Source organism: Corvus brachyrhynchos, unplaced genomic scaffold, assembly GCF_000691975.1.
Source record: "Corvus brachyrhynchos isolate BGI_N302 unplaced genomic scaffold, ASM69197v1 scaffold1, whole genome shotgun sequence".
NCBI classification, from domain to species: domain Eukaryota; kingdom Metazoa; phylum Chordata; class Aves; order Passeriformes; family Corvidae; genus Corvus; species Corvus brachyrhynchos.
In genome coordinates this window covers 8,600,674-8,621,643 of record NW_008237222.1, presented here as the reverse complement: position 1 = coordinate 8,621,643, position 20,970 = coordinate 8,600,674, and the positions used below count along the sequence as shown (strand labels likewise).

Below are 20,970 nucleotides of genomic sequence, written 5' to 3'. Positions count from 1 at the left end.
AACCCATGGATTTTAACTTTATGCATTTGGACAATTTAGTTTAGTCTTATACAGCTCTATTATTACTTAAATATCTACAAGAGTTAAACACATTCCTACAGTCTAAACAGAATAGTCTGTGCAAGGGCAGAAGATGCATCAGCTGAGGTTTGTGGCCCAGTTCTGCACCCTTTAATTGCAAGCTGGGGACAGAGTGAGTGAGAAAGCCTGCCAACATGTAACACTTGACCAGGAACGCTCTGAGATAAACCAAGTCTACTGCAGAATGCCAAAGAGAGAAAAATCTATTAAAAATGCATGAGAAATAAAATGTTAACAAAATGTAAATGCATTTTCTCAGCATCTCCTCCTGATTTCACACAAAGTACATTAATTGACATTGCATTTAGTTGTTGTCACTATCCTTGGGAGCCACAACTCCACAAGCAGTTAACTAGCAGCCACTGGAGTTATCTGCAGTCACTGCAAACATCCCTCAGTTGTACATGCAACTGCTGTATAGCTTAGTCTATATTCAAGAACAAAACCAAATCAAAACCTTGAAATGAAAATTATATTTACCAAATAGTGGTCATCTCAATGTGTGTTTAAACGACATATGTGCATGTGTCTGAGCAGAACAGAGGCAAAGGGAAGAAAATTCATACAGATGTATTTTTTTGGGGGTCTTTCCTCTGACAAAATAAAAATCTCTTCTATCACTCTCTCTGTTTTTGCTTTTGTTTTTTCTTTTATTTTTTTAACCTGAGATAATCATAGAGAGTTTTAAGGTAATTTTATTTTGCCCAGGGTGTGGGGTGGGAGGGTGGAGGTACATGGCAAAGAGAATATAGGAAAAGGAATACAAGGAACAATATGGTAATTGCACTTCAAAATTTCAATGTGGAAGTTTTACCCATGGAAACACTCTCTGTGCCATACCATGAATGCCATCTGAGTTTCTGCAACATTTCAAGTTTAATAACAATCACTTGTTTTGATTTACTCAAACCTTATTAAAACTTAATTCTGTATGACTGTATCATTACTATAAACATAAAATTAAGAGAAATATTTTACCTCAAATAATCCTTGCTTTTTAATAAGGGAATTCCCTTCTAGTGTCCAAAAATAAAGGTGTGATTTTCCACAAGTGACTATTATATTTGTATCAGTAGGATGAAAATCTGCAGCAAATACAGCCTCATTAGAGCACTTGGAAGGAAAAAGAAAAACATTGTATCAAAATCTAAAATGCACAGGAAAGAAACAATATTACATGGTTCTCTAGTTAGATAAACTGATACTTCTGATGTAAGAAAAATTCAGAGCTATTAATTTACTAACATGGTCTGGAATACTTTGTAGTCAAAAGATTTCATGTCTTTATGAGTTAATATCAAAATGTATTCTTCAAAACCATGTCAGGTAATGACACCTGCTACACAAAAGATTAGTTCAGGATATTTTTCCTGCACATGCTCCTATCATTTCTGCCCAGAATTTTCTGATCAATTCTAGAATGACAACAATAGCAAAATTTAAAAAAATCCAAAACTATTGGGATAATCTCAACAGAAAGAAAGTATTCCCATTCTTCATGTTCCTTGCCTTTTATACAGTGAAAACGTTAAAAAGGCACAGAAAGTTAAATACAGAAAGATATTTTATTACAAGAAACCAGATCTACATACAAGCAAGTAGTACAAAATATCTTATTGCAACACCTTGACATCTGCCAGCTTTTCTTCTTTCTGCCAGTCCCACACTGAAAGCACATGGTCGTTGGAGTCATCCACAGAGCACAGGCTACTTCCTCCATTCTGAGGCAAAACATGGGAAATATTAATGCATCACCCGAACAACACGAGGAACATGTAAATACGCATTCAAAATAATCAAATACGTATGTGTAAGTGGAGATATTTATACATATTTACACTTTAACTGTTATACATGTAGTTATATCTCCATAAAATATAGTAATTTATAGGGTCATTGAAAAACAAGGCTTAAAAGGGACCTAGAAATGGAACTCTTGCAAACTGCAGTCAAATGTCAGGAATGTGCTAGGTATCTCTTCACAATATGATCTCTTATCATATTCAGTAGTGGAAATTCCAAAGGCAAACTACATCATTATCTATTTTATTAAGAAGGCTTTTCCTGATAATTATACTGGATTTCTTTCTTTGCAATTTAAACCAATTATTTCTTCCCAGATGTTTGTTAACACATGAAACAATTTTATTCTTCATATTGGTATAATAGATCAAAATCAGAGAACACAGTAAGGAATTAGAAAACAACTTATTCCTGACAAGTGTCTTTTTTGTAGTTACGACATTTATCCCTCTTTCTAATCTTAATTACCCTAATTCCTTCATTTTTTCTTCATGCATCATGTTTCCTAGACCTTCTCCTGTTGGTACTCATTTTTCTGATGTGTCTTTTTACATATGAGGTTGCTTGGTTGTTATCCTGATGATTCAGGCCCACAATACACATCAGACACAACTACAAAAACAACTGTGCCAAGGCAACCCATGAGAGACAGGATTAAGAAACCTGAAGAGAGGGCTGCCTAAAATGAGAGAAGTACTGCTACAGAATGGGAAGTGATGCTCAGAACAGGCCAAGACAAAATCACAAAGCAAACATATTAAACACTTGCTTTCTTCTGGCAAATGCCAATAGTGCTCCTCTGTTATTATGCACCTATTTCCCTCCAGGGGGATATTTACAGAGCATTTGCTTGCTATTCCTTTTTATCCTTCAAAGGTGATGTCGAGCTGCGTTAGCTTTCACCTTTGTATTCTTAACTAGCTCTCCCAATACACCCCTCTCTTTTCTACTTTCTATAAACATAGTCATCAATGGATTTCAATTCTTTGTAGAAACTTTCACTGAAGTAAATTTTGCCTAGGGAGTACACCAGGTAGTCCTCTCCTATTTAAATATGCTGTCAAGATAACCAGACACCACCACATACACTGCTTACAGATTCTGTTGTACATGGCACGCTTTGATGCTTGCACGTGCCAGGTCACAGACTCAAGTTTTTATATGGGACTCAAATGCTGCCTATATCAGCATATAAATATTTTCTTTATCTCTCTGATAGATTAGAGTTCAAATGATAATGCCAGCAAGCAAACAACAGGATTTTACTTTCTACAATCCTTTCTCCATATGCTTTCGCTGCTTTTAAGCAAAAGATTTTGATTCTCCTATGGGAGCCTCCATTTTTTAAAAGTCTTTTATCAATCACTTTAGGCACAGTGAGAGGGTTAAAAGGTGCAGAGAGAGTAAATTTCTTATGTAGGAAGAAACAGAATAGGATGATTCAAGAAAAGTAGGGATGCTGAAATTTCAAGTACACAAGTATTTTTGCAGCTGCTGAAGAAATTAATTGCAGTTTATTTTAAGCATATGGTAAATCTCCGAGACTGCTGAGATATTGTTAACTTTAATAGCAACCTAAACTGTTGGAAACAAGTGGCCTGCAAGCTTTCCTCCTCTAAAGAGGAACCTGAGAGAAGAGACAGCTTGGAAGTTTGTTTTGAAACAAACTAAACTAAATTTGAAAGATTTCGAAGATCTTTCCAGCAAACAGCCTTAATGTGACTATTCATTTACTTTACTTACAGATTTAGAAAAAGCAATGCAAGTGACAGCTCGGTCAAAAAACCCCATTCCGATGACATGCAGCGTATTCAGAGTTACAGAATCCCAGACACGCACGTGTGGTGGCAATTGCTATAAAACACACACGGAAAAAGAATCAGCTGAAACAATGATGGCAAAAACCCATCAGGATTTTTAAAAAGAGAATACATCGGAAAAAAGAAATTATCACAATTGAAGGTATGAAAATTATCAGAACTTCTCTAGAGTCACCCCTGTAAGCAAACTACAAATAGTCTGCTGATTACTGTGCCTAGGACCAATATCTGGGACTGACTATCCAGAGTGTACAGCACTTCAGGTCCCACTGACCTCAGTTAGTTCACTGAAGTTCATGGCCACTGAGATAGTCATCATGAAGTGAACATAGTTGATGACTTTGTGACATGGGATTTACTGGTAGGCCCAGGAACAGTTTAAACTGTACCTACTGAGATAACTCCGGTAAATGTAAAAGGTAAAAGTGTGAAAAGAAGCTTAGGAATTTTTAAAATGTAATTCATTTTAACATCATGAAAATGGCTGGGGAAAATAACTTTATGTTTCAACTCTTCTTTAAAACAGTAATCAGAACGAGACTGATTTTTGTAAATAAGATTCCAGCTATACATCCTGGCTCCAGACCAACTCCCTGTGAAAGCTCCGTGGTCCCCCTTCCCTCCATCCCTCCCTTCGCTCAGCCTTTGGCTCCGGGAGCCCCGCGATGCCTCCCACAGACACCAGGGGGCAGCCCGGGAAAGCTGGTGGAGTCTTTCCTGCTCACAAGCAGCGAAAACTGTCCTTCAACATAAATAAAAATATATAAAAAAGCCCCAAGGCCACAACAGTACCTAGGTTATAGAAGTGGTTTTTATATACCTATACACCAAATTCCTCTCAAGCACAGACATCAAGCTTTTGGGTTTTATTTCATAAATCCAATGGTAAGTTAAAAAAGCTCCAACACACAATAAAAATTAATGGTTTATGTTGCTCAGCTAAGTTATCTTTATATAAAACTTACATTGCATAACTGGTATTTCTTTTTTTTTTTCACTGTTCTCTTTTTGGCTGGGATAGAGTTAATTTTCTTTTGCGTAGCTGGTGCAGTGCTGTGCTTTGGATGAGAATAATGTGGATAACACAGATGTTTTGGCTGTTGCTGAGCAGTGCATACCCTAAGTCAAGGACTTTTCAGTTTCCCATGCTCTGACAGTGAGGAGCAGCACATGAAGCCAGAAGAGAGCATGGTTCAGACAGCTGAACTGAACCAGCCAAAGGGATATTCCATACCACAGAATATCATGCCCAGCACAGAAATTAGGGAGCTGGCCAGGAGAGGCCAATTGCTGCTGGGGGACGAGTTGGCCATCAGTCAGTGGGTGGTGAGCAATTGTATTGTACATAATTTCTCTTTCTTGGGTCTTATTTCTCTCTTTTTGTTGTCTTTATTTTTGTTCTTGTTATCTAATTAAAATTTAATAATAATAACAACTGTTCTTATTTCAAACCACAGGGTTTATCCTTTTTTCAATCTCCTCCCCATCCCACTGAGTGGTGTGGGGGGTGGATGAGTGGCTGTGTGGTACTTAATTGCTGACGGGTTAAATCACAACACTCAAAGTAGTCAGCATATTGACAACCCAGTTTTTATCCCAAAATTCTTCTTTGGCATCTGCCAAAAAGTTTGCAATAGTTTGGTTGTGACAACAGCTGCATACTCTGCTGAGTAACTTTTTCCTCATGGTTTTTACTGCCTCTGCTTGCTCCCATTCTTTTTCCCTTTTGTTAGCTCTTTGGAGCAAGGTTCATCTTACTCTGTTCAAATAAAGTCCTAGCTTACAGCTAAGCTTACAATAATACAGGTGGCAATAGAGAGAAAAATATTCTTGCCTAGTTGATGGCAAGAGTGAAAGTTCAGTTTTTTTCAGCAAACAACCCAAACCCATTCTTTGTAGATTGATTTTGGCAGCTGTGATCAGAAATGAAGTTGTATACTGCACAATTTAATGTCTTCCTTTTCCCAACATCCCTCTGCCCTCTCAGGTCTTCTTTGCAGCCTTATTCCTCCATGCCTCTCAGAGACCAGCTCCAAACTTATCTTCAGTCTGTCCGAGTCATGGAACCAGAAACTATTGACCAGTCTTGACAACAGAACTGGGTAACTGTGATAGTGTGCAATAGAAACCCTCAAATTAAGTTTTGCTTGGTTCAGTCCAAAAATGTAAGAGCAATTTAACTACAACAGGAAAAGAATATAGCATGTATCTTCCTAATAACATATTCTTACAAAATATAAACAACTATACATCAGCAAAGCAGCCACTTACTTTCCCATCCTTGGATGTCCCTGCAACTTGACCTGTTGCTATAGTGATCCTGTCAGGATGAACAGCCAGGCTAAAAAAGAGAAGAGGCCAAACGAAGCTATTGACTATCTATTTAAACAAGCTAGTACCTGAACTTCTAACAAATAGCCCTATTTTAATCATATGAAGCACACAGCATACGTGTAACCTTAACTACATAAAAACAGAACTGACAAAACAATTGCCATGCTCTTCTATTCAAAAAACTTTTCTTCCCTTTGAAGAAGGCAGTAATTTACTTGTCCTAATACCTCAATGCATGTATCAAACAAGCCCCAGGCTCACTTGTGTGGGATTCAGCTCACCTAGGTTTAAAGGAGTGCAGCGTACAAGGTTTTGGTTTGAGCAAGTCACCGAACTTCAGTATCTCTAGTCAGAGGCTGCAGAGATCTGGTCAGTCCCATCAGAGCTGTCTAGTGACAGCCCCCAGAGCAAATAGATGTAGCCACTCTAACAGTGTTCTTCAGACTGTATGACCAGATATTCAGTGACTTTTATAGGGAGACACCAACTTTCTCTAATGCTTTTCAAAAAGTAAAAGAAGTCCCTTATTAAGAAAGGATACAGAAATCAGGAATTTTAATTTTAAAATTAACACTGAGGTTTTAAAAACTGTGGTCAATGTTAACTGATGCCTCTAAGAAAAGCAACCTAAAATTTATAATAAAGTCTGGAGTACAGTCTATTTTTGTCCTAAAATCCTGTGAATTCTTTTTTCACTGCATCTGCTTTGCATGCAGTTCTAGAGGCCAAGTACCACACAAAATGAACTGTGGCTATAATTCATTTAGCTTTACAAACCAGAAAGGTATCCTCTTTCCAATAAACCTGAAAGCTTTGAAATATCTAGAGACAGAAAATTTGAAAGAAGGAAATGAGATGGAACAGGTCCAAGGTAAAAATCTCCTTGTAAAACAACCAGATTATACAAATAATTCAATTTATGAAACATGCTCACAGTTCAAGCAGATTTGGTTATCAGGCCTATTTTTGGCTTTAAGGGACAATGGGTGTTTCATAATGCCTAATCTAAAGAAGGGGTATTGAACTCATTTCATACATTAGGGCCCATCAGATAATCCAGGTGCTCTTTTTCAGCTACACTGTGCAAGCAGACTGATACCATCAAGATAAACCATATGTTTATTTAGATTTCAGTTTAATATTTCTGATATTTGCCGGTATCTAGTAACCTCTGAGCTTCAACACACTTAAATCACTTTGAAGCCCAATCTGGCATGTGTGCATGGCAGCAGACAAACCAAATCTAGCTTATAGTCTAGTTTATCTGCCATGATGTCAGCAGCCTGAAGACTACCAGGAAGACCACAGGTGAGATTAAAACTATTTTGCTGGTTAGGTTGAACCTAAAGGAACTGTACTGGGCACCCAAGCCCTGGTGAAGGGCAATAATTCAACCTTACTTAAAAATGGGAAGGAGAAGATTCTGAAGAAGAAGATAATGTTCAATCATCCTAAAAGAAGAGTAATGAAAATGAGTGGATCTATCTCAAATACTGTTTAATGAAGAAAAAAAGAATGGTTATTAGATGACTTACCACTTCACATCATCATTATGACCAGTGTAATGTCTCTGAAGTTGCTCTTCGACATTGAATAACACAACTACAGATGCAATGAAGTACACCGTCTCTCCCGTCGGCAGGAGATAGAGATTGCTGCGACAGTCCCGACCCCTATATCCATAGCTAGCATGTTGGTCAAGCTGCAATAACATTGTCTATCAATGAAGAATGTTAAAAACAAGAAAAAAAAAAAAAAAGATGGATTCTCTGTCCTTGTAGTCTGCATCTCTTGGATTGAGCATGGCTTTATTACTTGACAACCTTCAGAACTCTTTGCCTTATTACAATCGAGAGCTGAAGCACTTTGCAGACTTTAAAACCTACATATCCTATAAAAAATCCATAGCAAAGAATGTGGGAATTTGCAGACGTACTATTCCTTTAGCATCCTCTAGAATTTGATAAACACCAGACTAAGGCAATACTAATTTTGTCCCAGGTGTATTTACTATTTACACTGCTTGACTAATTAAAATAAAAAATTAGACTTGATAGAAACACTAATAAGTCGTTCAGCACATCTCCCTGCATTACACGAGGATTGATTGCATTACCCTGTGTGCAGGTTGATTGATTTCATTAATGTGGACATGACCAGCCAGATGGATAAAAACCATAAAAGGGTTACATCATCCATTTCCATTTATTTTTGTAGTATTTAAAAGGCAGTGGCCCAGATTCTGATGCTAGTCATATCAACATGAATCTAAAATTAATTCAGTGAAATGACAGGAATAATAATCTCATTTAGACTGAATGTTAATTCAGCCAAATTTTGTAGTTTTATTCTTCTGAAGTGTCATTAGGGACTACAACTATTTTAGCTTTCTTTTTTTTTATGGGAACAGAAAGAAACAGCATTAGCAGAATCTTGGCAAAACAGAAGTGCATTCTAATGCAGTCAATATGGAGAAACTGGCTGTGAAAAATATATGGAGAGATAATGAAACCCCAATTACATGATCTAAACAAGATACTTGTGCACTATTCTGTATGGTCAATGATAAGCCACTCAAATAGTAATGTTAATGTTGAAATAATAAGATCAATAGTTAATGTATTTAAATTATTTTAGAAGAAACATCTTGCTGATTTTGCTTATAAATGCAATAGAAATAGTGCTGCATACCCAATTATCAAAGTGTGAATTCAGAAACAGAGCTTTTAGCCTCATAAAATGAAACATCTCAGCCAAAGTTTCTTCAAGTTTGAGATATTAAAATGTGATGACACTGAAACAATCAATATCTTCAATTACAAAGAATTTACTATCAATCTGAATCTGTCTGTGATGCTTGGTGTTACTACTCTAGATTGCTGGACAATGCTTTATTTGTCTAAATTTATTTTTCTTCCTCAGGCCAGATACCATTACGGAAGCCAATGTAATATTTCCCTAGTTCAACAACGCATAATCACATTTATAGTGAACCAGCAGCTGAAGTTAGAGTAAGGAATTGAACTTAACATTACACAGACGTTCACAAGGAACAAATCTCAGTGCAAAAAATAGCCATTATATAGGAAAGATTACATTCTTTAGGGAAAATCTCCTTTCTTTACTATTCTTCCTGTGGGGAACAATGCTGCATTCAACCCTTCACATGACTGCTGTTGTCAAACACTCAATTTCTTTCTATCAGCCTTCTTTCTCAGATGCAAACTCCTGGGGTTGATCCCTCCTTCTCCTCACTGTTTCCCACACTCGGATTTGGTGGCTTCTACTTGGATTTGCTGAGCTGGCACTTCAGGGAATGTTACCTTGACCTTTTCATTTGGCCTGCAGTTTTTGTTTCAATCCTCCTTCTTGCCAAGAGAATTGCTCTCAAATGGATTTGGGCAGGCCACTGCTCCCGCCCTGATGTCCCTAGTGCTGATTTCTAACTTGGATTTTCCACCTCTGCTCCAGCCCCCCTCACACTTCATCACTCAGCATTTTTCTTTCTTCAAGTCCTAATATATATGATAATATATCAAAGGTGTGAACCTTTTTCAGCTTCCCTGGGCAGCTGCTAATGTGACTGTAACACCCCTTTAGGGTTCTGGTATGCCCTGAAATCTATACCCATTAGATTTTCTTCCTTCTGTTTCTCATCATAGTCTGCTTTCCTTTCCATTTGTCCATGCCACCTCCAATATCTTGTTTCCCTATCCCCATTCTTACATTATAGAGCATTTCTGGCTGTACTCCCACAGCTAGACATGCGTCTGCTACAAAGATGTTTTTTCCTATTCCAGTTTCATTACCCTCCAATCAAACAGTGCAGCTTCTCCAACTCAGCTGTAAAGAATGTCTACAATATTGCTTGGTTTTCTGCTATCTTAGTCTTTCTTCTTAAATTATCTTATGCTCCTGCTCACAGCTTTTCTTCTCCTTGTTAGCCTGTAAAGTGGGCATTACCTTCTCCCTCTTTTTTAAAAATTATTTTAAATTATTTTTCTAAACCTTCCATATACCTAGTCATTGCTCTAAATATTAAGTATGGCTATCATTATTGCATTTAACTGCAAATAAATTAGAAACTGAAGAAGCTAGCACAGTATTTTTGGAAAAAAAACACCTCCTCCTCAATAACCATTTAGAATAACCATTTAGGGTTAGTTAGATCATTTTATTAATTCACACCTTTTCTATTCATAGACAACCTTAATAGAGAGGATTCTGCTGGGTATACGGACACACACCTGGAAGGACATATGAATATTCAAACTAAAAATAATAGTCCATCTGGCAAATGCTCAGTCATTTAAATAAGCTTAAGTGAGAAACTAATGAGACTGAAATCATGACCTACCCTAATTATAATTTCTTATAATAGTCTGAAATATTGACGTCAAGCTCCACCTACATGCTGCCAAATGACATTCTGCTTTGTTTCATCATTGGGCGTTCTGTTATTTCAGCAAGTTTTCTAACACTTTCTCCTGTATCATCCTTAGGCCCCCAGAGCGATGAGCTCCTTACAGCTACAAAAGACATCATTCAATTCTGTTGTGAGAAATGGTGAGAACCTGTACAACAATTAGATGGCAAAATGCTGTAAGCAGCATTTACTACTCTAATCTCACCTGTTTTATTAATTTTATGGATTTTTTGTCTTTTTAACTCATCTTCACTTATTTGTGCATGCATTATCTATGCAGTTCCAGCAGAATGGCATAGAACCTAGAGGCTCAGCTGCAACAGGAATAATAAGAATGGTTACTAAATCTGTCATTAATCTCTTGTGAATACAAAGGGACTTTTGGAAACTCTCTGAACATTCTGAAACCACATGCAGTTCTATTTATACAACTTTGAAAAAGACTATATGCAGTCTGTCTTTTTTTTATGAAGACAAAGTAATTTCCTATTTTCATTGTTTGTGACCAAAAACGTCTTTTTCCTAAAACAGAAAACCTTATGAAGACATCATCTCTCTAAAGATAATGATAATATAGATAATAAAGATAATATATTACAAATAGACTCAGATCTTGTTGTGTTTATATTTAAACTTGAATCATCTATTATATGTAATAAGATTATACAAAAGTGAAATGTCTTTTTTTTCAATAAAGAATATATTTTATCATTATACTTAAAAGTGAAATATGAAAACTTTTGTATGTAATGAAACACTGATTTCTTTTAAGTTAGATTTTTGCAATTATGTCCACTCATAGAAGTCAGTGGAAAAAATCTGCTTGTTCGGTATTTTTGGTGTGTAAGCCCCCTTAAGATATAAATTCAAATATTATTTCATATATGATATTTTATAAACTTTATGGCTAAGCATGTATCAGTTGCACAGCACTACTCAGTTCAGGGCTTATTCACGTGCTGAAGTTGAATGTACCATCCTCTTAAGGACAATGGTGTACATTTTATAAAACAGTTTAAAATGATAAATTACTGCTAAGAACCAGAAAAAAACCTGAGCTTGTCTTATGCATACCATAATTAATAATCCCAGCTCACTACATTCTTATGATATGCCTAGTTTAATCTTTGGCTAATTAGCATGCTTCATACTTAACCTCCAGGCAACATTTGAGCTAAATCTCTCTTAAGCTGCCACCCTGTACTTTACAAGGTGAAGAACAGCAGCCTCAAGAAATTAACACCTATTTTCAACGGAATGTCACTTCACCAATTAAATAAACCCTTAATCCTGCTATACTTTAGCTCAAAAAGTTATTTAACCCAAATCATTAAGGAATGATTGATTTCTAGTAGTCCTCCAGCACAGAAAGGATACACCCATTCCAGTTTAAGCCTCTTGGCTGGTAGTTCTACTTTTGCTTCCAAATTGTAAGATTCCACTTGCTCTTTGGGCATGTACATGGTAACAGGACGTCCACGAAGAAACATTTTTACGTATCCTTCCTCTACAAAAGGTCAGAAATGTTTACTGTTACACAAAAAAGCCATCAGGGGAGAATTCCAGTGCTCCTCCATCCCTTCCCACATAACAGTTTGGTGTATTACAATTACAGAATGACATGACATGCAAAATCAAACTTAGAAATTTAGCAGGTTCTTTTTTTTCCTAAATCACAATCACTAAGCAGAATTTTTAAAAAACATACGAAGTCCCTTCTTCCTCTAAATATTCTGACTAGCAGAATTAGAACTAAACAATGTCATGAAGAACTACAAAACAGGTCTGAAATTGAAACTTTTTTTGGTAAATGCTACAATATTACATTTTTTAAATATTAAAAATGGAGGGGAATACATCAAAGATTACAATTAACGCAGAAATGCCACTTAAAATTAATTTTATTTTTTAATCAATGTTTACAGTTGAGCATCAGCATCTAAATTATTTTCCAACACTCAGTCGCATTCTTTGCATCCCAGTGTAAAGATATGCTTTACACTTGATACAGTGTTAGAGATACATTAGAAATAAGGAACACAAACAATTAGTAAGAGGAATCATGCTGATGTACATGCAGAAAAGATATGTGCTTTACGAATTACTAAACATTGAAAAAGGAATGACAACATTGACAGGACATTAAAAGAAAGGAAAATGACATACAGGAAAGAAGCTACAAAAACTCAATTGGCTGACAGAAGTAAACATTTCTAGAAGAAAACACTAAAAGTAATGTGTTGAACTGGTAAGAAATATTTTTGGGGGAGAGAAGCAGAGATTAATAACAGATCTGGAAGTACTGACTTGGGGACTTCATGGGGCTTATAAAACTAGGAGATCTGGGAAATGCCATGAAGGTCTGACTAGGACTTTTGGGAAGTGGCAAGGCCAAAGTGGGTGTCCTGTGAACTTCTGATGAAGTTTGTCCAGATTCAGAACGTGCTGGCTCTTGCTGCTCCATCGGCAGATCAAGGGGTTCAGCCTTGTTCGCATGCGAATCAAGCAGTTTTGGAGTCAGTGACATCTGTAGAGTTACTAGACAGAATAATCGTGGGCACAGAGGAAATGGAAGGGCAAAAGTAACAAAAATCATGTAAATGAAAAAAAAAATTATACAATTTAGGAGTGTTAAAATTATGCTATGAATTGTTAAGTATCATTACAAATATACTACTGTTCTTTTTAATTTGAAAGCTAAGGTTTTTTTAAAATTGGAAATATGCATATGCTACAAATCTTGACTAAATTAATAAAAATTATTGATTGAACAAACAATTATCATAGCTATGCTGTATTACCTAACTAGATGTGTATTTTGCCTTTTTATGAAGTCATATGGGAAGGAGATCTATCTGATCTGTCACAGTAAAGTTACAGCTATGTCTCTCTAGCTTCATTTACAGAATGCATACATAAAATGAAAACAACAAAAAGCTTAATGCTAAAAAGAAGGGATAATGATGAAATAATGGTGACAGAAGGTTGGAACTTCAAGATGACCGTTAAAATGACAGAATATTGGAATTGTTTTTAAAAATTTACTCCAATAGATCTGTATTGGAAAATAAAATAGAGGGTAGAGCATTAAATAGCAAAGCATTACAGCACTATTTGTATGCGCATGCAGCATCTATTTAATGAGCTTCAAACACGTGCCAATACTGCTGATGCTGGCGCACAGATTTTCAGCAATGACAACTACTGGCTGTACTTGTCAAAGGCTGTGAATGAACCAAAGTTAAATTCACTGAGCTGCTTTTCTCACCTGAGGCTTACAGGACTCATAAAACTTGCATTTAGTCATGTAGAATTGGAGCATTTGACCTAGTCACACAAGACCAGGAAACAGCACATACATACTAACCTGTACAGTAAACCATACCATGTATATTACAACAAGCATATGAATTATGCCTTCAGAATGTGTGTGTCTCTCTCCTAACTATAAAGAGGAACTTAGGCTGATTAGGTCAGGCATAGAAGTCATATTGTGTATTTATTTCTAACTTTTGGTAATATTAATTCCATCTCTACTAATTCCTAATCCAAATAAATTATCTACACAACCAATCTCCATCCTTTTCTTCATACTTTTCTTAAGTAAGTTTATAAGACAGCAGAGTTCTAAATGTAAAGATATAGATGTAAAGACAGACAATCATCAAGCTAAAAAGACAGACCAACAGTGAAACTTTTAGACAAATGTATCTTTTACATCTGCAGTTTTGTAAATTTGATATTGGTGTTGCATAAATTAACGGTTAATGAACTGAAATAAGAAGACGCATCAATGCCAGTGGGATCTTCAAAGGAGACCACCACTGACTGCAGGTATAAATTTGTACAAAGAATACACAGAGGTAGAGACTCTCTAAAAGACTTTGCCTTGAGAACAAACAATTTGCTTTGTGGAATTCACATTTATTGCAAAGCTGAAAGATGCTGATTAGTAGAAAAACTGTTAGGATATAGATACCTCTAAAAAGCAGATAAATCTGTGATTAGATCACAGATATAAACATGCATCAAAAATGTGCATATTAACACTACAACTTAACTAAAGCTTTAGACACCAATATGGTATGTTTACCAAAAGTAACTCTGCTTTATGACACTGAGCAAAAAGCAATGAGAAATTAGTTGAAGGCCTAGGTCTGTTTATTTAACATTCAGAAAAATCTACAATCTACTCAGTAAGAAAAAGCAAGGGAAAAACAAAGGCTTCTATGATCATATTAGGCTAACAGCAAAACAGCCAACAAAGGGGCAAATTCTATACGAATTTCAGCAAAAGTGCAGAATGCCATTTCAAACACAGTGAACATCCATGTGTTGCCATATAGCTCTCTCAACATTTTTTTTCTAATTCAAATTCTTAGGAATAAGTCCACAGGAATGTAAATTATAACCCGTTATTATGATTAAAGTGCACCTGAGGGTTATAATTCAGTAGATCATATAATAAATGGTATATAACACTTTTGTTTCACTCAAAAGAACTAGAAAAGTTTTAACATTGCAAAATGCACACAAGTTAGAAAACAGCTGTATATACATTGAGCTTTTATCCCACCAGAGCCATTTTGCTTCGAGAGCTATGAGGTTTTGGACGTGAAGCCTACCTTTGCAGTGTGTCACACGGCGCTTCCCTTGTGATTACAGAGACAGAGACAGAAGGGCTAGATAAAGATGTGTTTGAATACAATAAACTCTCTAAATACCTGCTCTACAGGCTGCTCAGTCTTATTCTGCTGCAGGCTAACCTGGGGCTTGACAAAACACTGAACCATACTCTGGGTAATTACCTTCTAAACTGCTTTCCTCAGTTAGGGGGCTCTGTTTAGTTCTACCATTAAAACACTGGCTTAAGCTCCATTATGCAACCATATACTTAAGTAAAATAACAAGTATAACCTTAGAAAAAACCATTCATTTCAGTAGGAATTTTTTCTAGGTAAGAAGGACACCAGTGTAGTGTCACACCTATTTAATTACTGACATTTATCTATGGAAAAAGTGGCAGAAGAAAAAAATTTACATATACCTCTGAGTACACAGTATAAGGGAAGGAGAAAAATTAGGCAAGGAAAGCATATTCTGTGCAAATTGGAAGTTTTCTTTTTCTAAACCATCAGTTTTCAGGGAAGGGACATGAACCATGATTATACTGTCACAAGAGACTTAAGTGTTTATTTAGTTTAATGTGTTATTGACTTCAAAATCAGTTACACTAAACCTTGAAATATGGCTTAAGAGCTTTGTTGGATGTTGATCAATCCATGCAGTAAACAAAAGAACTCCAACTTTTTCAGCTTAATGTATGATTACTGTCACAGAACTATGCATAAAAATAATACAATACATCTGATAAATCAACAGGGGTTTTTCCCCTTCCTAATTTGTTAAAATAAATCTTTATTTTAATTGTCCTTGACTTTTCAGAACAAAAATAACTGTTATATACACTACTCAGCTTCATATTTTTATTGAGACTCTTCAAAATTTTTAACTGTCTAATGACAAGGACAAACATTACTTTCACTTACACCTACTGTCTCACTTTCAAAATCTTTCAGCGGGGATAATACCTAAGTTGGAAAATATTAAAGTGCTTTTCAAATTAAAGCTAGATTACCACAAATTTAGTAACAAACCACCTTTTCATTTGTAATTTGATTAATTACATTACAAGGCTTTGGGACAGATGTGGAAATCTTCAACAGTTGTAGAGGGCACCATTTGATGATTACATTAACATGACAGCATCATAGCTGTAACTTGGCATTGCTTTAATTACAAAAACCTTAATAATGCTTTGAAAGAGAAGACATATGTGAAGTAAGAAGACATGGCCCTTTTTGTCCTTGTCTTCTTACAAAGAATCCCAACTGTAAAATAAATCTATTGGATCAATAAAATCTAGAGTGAACTGATCAACTTTTTAAAAATATGTCAGCAGCAGCCCGTAAGTATCATGTTTAGATTCCCAATACCAGTTTCTAGCAGCCATAGAAGAAAGGGGGCTGGTGGGGGAACCCAAATATGTTATCACAGTTATAATCTGCTTAAAAAATTTGAGAGTTCCTACCTGCACTGAACATTGGTTCCTTGGGTTTGCTGTGAAAATAATGAAGAAATTACTATTTTAAAAGCATACACATACAGTCTGCACATGTATATGTATCAATATAATATAAAACTGAAAACATAATACTATAATTTTTTTTGACTGTAGGTATGAATAAAAATACTTTTTTGATTAAATTATTTACAAAGTAAATCCCCAGGCAAACACACTTAAAACCAGTAAACATCCTTGATGGCACTTTTACATTCAATTCTCATTACATTCTCAAAACTATAGATTTTCCTCCACTAACTACCAAATTCTCTTCTTCTGCAAAATTAGTCCAGTTACAGGATAACACAGGAACTGGCCACAAGCAGCTGTATTTTTTTTTTGTTTCTGGTCTGGATTTAAGGAGCAAACTAAAGTTTGAATCCTGTTTTTTCCAAAGAGTTCACGTAAAACACGGAACTGCCCAGTTGTTTCTTGGTGAATGACAGCACTTGGTAAAACACAGAAAGCACAAAACCATGACTAAAATGTCTTCTCTTTGTCACTGCACTGCTGCCTGGAAGACAACTGGAAATGGGTTTTTCTTTTTGTCTTGAGAAAATATTTGGGAAAACTTGAGGGGAAAATACATAAAGCACGTGGAGAAGCTCTCTGGATAGTACTACCCTGGCCAAAAGGAAGGAATCTTTGTTAAGAAATGCTAGTCATTTGTTTTCTTTGTCCTTTGCCCCTGTAAATCAAGCTCAAGGGTCATGTTTCTGATGAAGAATGGAAGGGACACTAAGTTATACTATGCAGTTATTTTTCCTCCCAGTTCCCTCTTTTTAAGCCAGTAAAACTTTTGAAGTATCAGATAACTGCTGTATGTTTCTTTAGGTGGTTCACCCCAAAAGGGCTGAACTCCCTATCATTCTGATGGAGAAATGCTGAAGCATGAAGTATTCCTAGAGCTTGATGCCATCTCAAGACCCTCTCCTAGGCTGCAGTGGGCAGATGAGGAGAAATCAAAAAAAGAAACAAAACAGTGTTGGATTTTTGCACAAAGGTTTTTTTCTAAGCATAAAAGATTGTCTCTCACTACAATGAAAGTTGTAACAAATAATTCTATTATATTTTTACCTTTTCTTTGGTTTGACACTTATATTGAGAATAAGACTTTACTTACTGATAAATCCAAACCAAACCAAATTAATTCTGATTCTACTCCCGATTTAGCAACTTTTTATAATATCAGCCTTTGTGTTAATCATGCATCAAAATACATGCTTCAAGCTGGCATACACAGCCAATGTTATCTATATAAATAGCATGATGTGTTGCCATTGTTAACACCAAGATTAACATTTTCTCTTATGAATGAAGATATTTTTAGAAAACAAAAAAACTTTATGGGATGGAGCACTAGTCAGAAATGCTGCCATATTAGAGACAAAACAGTCCCTAGCTCTGAACAGACCATGCAGACTTATTCAAGCTAATCAAGCTAATATTTAAGGCTGATTCATGACAGTAATAAAGCAAATCATCTGTGCTTTCTAATTATACAAACCCTAACCACAAACAGCTCAGAGCTCTGGCTACCCTTTTTCCTGAACTTGAGTCACATCCTACTTAACTAACCCTCAGGAAGGCTTACTCCTGGCTGATAGCTACGGGAGTTGGGACACTTCATAGTAGCATGGGAGATTATGGTCATCTCCTTATGCTTAAAGCTTCTTAAAAGAGCTTTCTATAGCATTCTGGCTTTGCATAACAGCCTACAACTCTGTATGCTTTGAAAAACAAAGCGTCATAGAGTATCTCAGGCTGGAAGGGATGCAAAGTGGTCAAGGATACAAACAGACTGGGAATAGATGGTTAGGTTAACACACTCTTCCTCACTCTTTCACTCATACAGTCAGCTTTCAGGGGGACAGTCTTAGTCCCAGTGTACAGAATCATAATTTTTCTTCCCGTAACTCTTGCTTTGTATTTTGCATGGTGGCCCAGTTTCAAAAGGAAGCATGTGGCAAGTCTTTAGCCAGCCTCTTCCATAGGATAAGAACACTCTCTCTTCAAGGAGGTGAAAGCTGGGGTGATGAACAGGCTGCATGGGACAGAAATGAGGGGAAATCTCTAACCATACAATGACTGTTTTTCACAGTGGTAGCAACATCACTAGCTCCAGTTAAGGCAATCTAACACATGCTCTCAATTAGTTCCTTGGAATACTTGCACTTTACTTAAGCATTGCATCTCTTGTGTGCTGGACCTCCTCCCCAAGTTATAAGTGAGTGATTTCTGATCAGAGCTGTTGCTCAACCCTTTGTGGCCTAACAGTTGCAAAATGACATAACCGCTGAGTTTTTGTTAAAATAGTATGTAAAAATTAAAAAAGCATCTCAAGTACTGTGGTCAACCTTAGAACAAAACCAAAATATTTTGCAGATAACAATTATTTTGTTGTAACATTTTTATTTCTCAGCTATTTTGGAATCACTTTTCAAATGTACAGTACATCTATATAGCTAGTAGAAGTCATAGCTTTCCTTAATTTAAGTGAATAATCTAACTAATAGTCTCACCTTATCTGTTTAGTAGCTTTAACATATAACTAATTTCAGATAACTGTCACCTTTAGCAGGTAGCAGGATCAGTGATATATCCATAAAATGGACTTTGCAAAGCACTGTATTGTATTTAGATTTTGACATGTAGATCTTCCACACACTGAATTCATCTTTTGGGCACTTGATCTAATGAATTTGTTTTTTAGAAGATAAACAGAAGATACACAGAGCAAGGGCACTGTAGGATCATGCTTGTTTAAACTTTTTCAAAAACTACAGTAAATTACTACAGCAAAGTGGAAAAGCAGTGAGATTCACCATTGGTAGGTGAAGTAATTCCTGTTCATATTCCAGAAGCATGTCTACCCATCTAAGTATAGAAAGTTTGTTTTTTAACAAAAACTATGCATAAGATGTTGTTTTGTTTATAGAAGATAAGGTTATTTCAATCAATGAGGTCACCACATAATGGCTGTTGATATAATGTGATATGTGTGACAGAGCAGAAGTTATACATAGATGCAAAATAAAAAGCAAAGCCTTTAAAAAAAAATCCAAGCACTTCAAGAGATCAATACAGAAAACAGCAGCTCCATGCTAATGACTTCACCAAGGCAAAGCAGCTGCATGAAGTTATGCACCATTGCAACACTTCACAGAATTTGCAGCTTAAATTAAGAGTGAGCTGGTTTTTTTAGATGTCCCTTCACTGATCATTATGGGTTTTGCTTGGTTTTGCCTTTCAAACCTTTCAGGCTCACTTGTCCCTAAGATTGTTGATGCTTGGTTTGCTGATTCAGACGCGTGCAGGTATACATTCTCTTTGCTATAAGGGTCTGAGAAAAGACTTTGTTCAAATCTGCACATGCAAAAAGACACTTGGCTCCTAAATAAACTAATAATAGATTGCTTTTCCTCACAAAAGTAGTATTTATTTATGGGTATTATGTATCGCTACAGTAAATTTTTTTCAGTTACATTTGTCTTTTAGAAATCTTGAAGTATAAAAATCTTAGAAACAAAATGAAACCCACATCTATTAGTTATTTGTTGCTATAATTATCTTACAAAAAATTTTAAGGGAAGAAAATTCAGATTCTAGGATAAAGTCAAATTTCCATAAGTACCAGAAGGTCCAGTCCTGTGGAATTCTGTTGGCTTATCAAAACTTCATTCACATGCACAGATGCAGAATGCAAACAAGATTTTAATTTGTGTAAATATTACATCTTCCTTGGTTACAATTTTATAACATTTTCTCTGATAGTATTTAATTTTTTTCATTATTCCTTTAATTTGCTAAGTCTTTCACAGAGTCACAGAACAGGTCAGATTGGAAGGGACCACAGTCATTCATCTGGTCCAACCTCCCTGCTTAAGCAAGGTTATACCAGAGCACACGGCACAGAATTGTGTCCAGAGACAATTCTCAGATATCTCCACTGAGGGAGACTTCACAATCTCTCTGGACAATCTGTTCCAGTGTTCGGTCACCCACACGGTAAAGAAATTTTTCCTCATATTCCTGTGCATGTGTTTCTGCTCATTGCCTCTTGTCATTTTGCTTGGCACCACCAAGAAGAGCCTGGCTCCATCTTCTTGACACCCTCCCTTCAGATACTTATAGACACTGACAAATCCCCTTTCAGTTGTCTCTTCTTGAGGCTGAACAGGCCCATTTCCCCCAACTTTTCCTCATAAGAGACATGCTCCAGTTCCTTGATCAACTTTGTAGCCCTCCACTGGACTCACTCCAGGAGCTCCATGTCCCTCTTGTACTGAGGAACTCAGAACTGGACACAGCACTCCAGATGTGGCCTCACCAGGGCTGAGTAGAGGGGCAGAATTGGATGGTTGGACTTGATGATCTAAAAG

At 36.2% G+C, this 20,970-nt stretch overlaps 1 protein-coding gene across 9 annotated transcripts in view; it reads right to left on the bottom strand.

The window, feature by feature from the left end:
* EML1 (echinoderm microtubule associated protein like 1) overlaps positions 1-20,970 on the bottom strand; it is a 122,957-nt gene that overhangs the window by 14,865 nt on the left and 87,122 nt on the right. For 5 of the 9 annotated variants that reach the window (XM_017729067.1, XM_017729061.1, XM_017729062.1 and 2 more), the window contains 8 exons: positions 16,556-16,584; positions 15,090-15,116; positions 11,842-11,971; positions 7,574-7,723; positions 5,976-6,045; positions 3,628-3,738; positions 1,707-1,802; positions 1,060-1,194 (listed from right to left, as the gene is read on the bottom strand). In XM_017729067.1, the coding sequence (XP_017584556.1) occupies positions 1,060-1,194; positions 1,707-1,802; positions 3,628-3,738; positions 5,976-6,045; positions 7,574-7,723; positions 11,842-11,971; positions 15,090-15,116; positions 16,556-16,584 (748 nt within the window). The remainder of the gene's footprint in view (positions 1-1,059; positions 1,195-1,706; positions 1,803-3,627; positions 3,739-5,975; positions 6,046-7,573; positions 7,724-11,841; positions 11,972-15,089; positions 15,117-16,555; positions 16,585-20,970) is intronic. The other 4 variants (XM_008629747.2, XM_017729064.1, XM_017729066.1 and 1 more) reach the window with 1 other exon arrangement.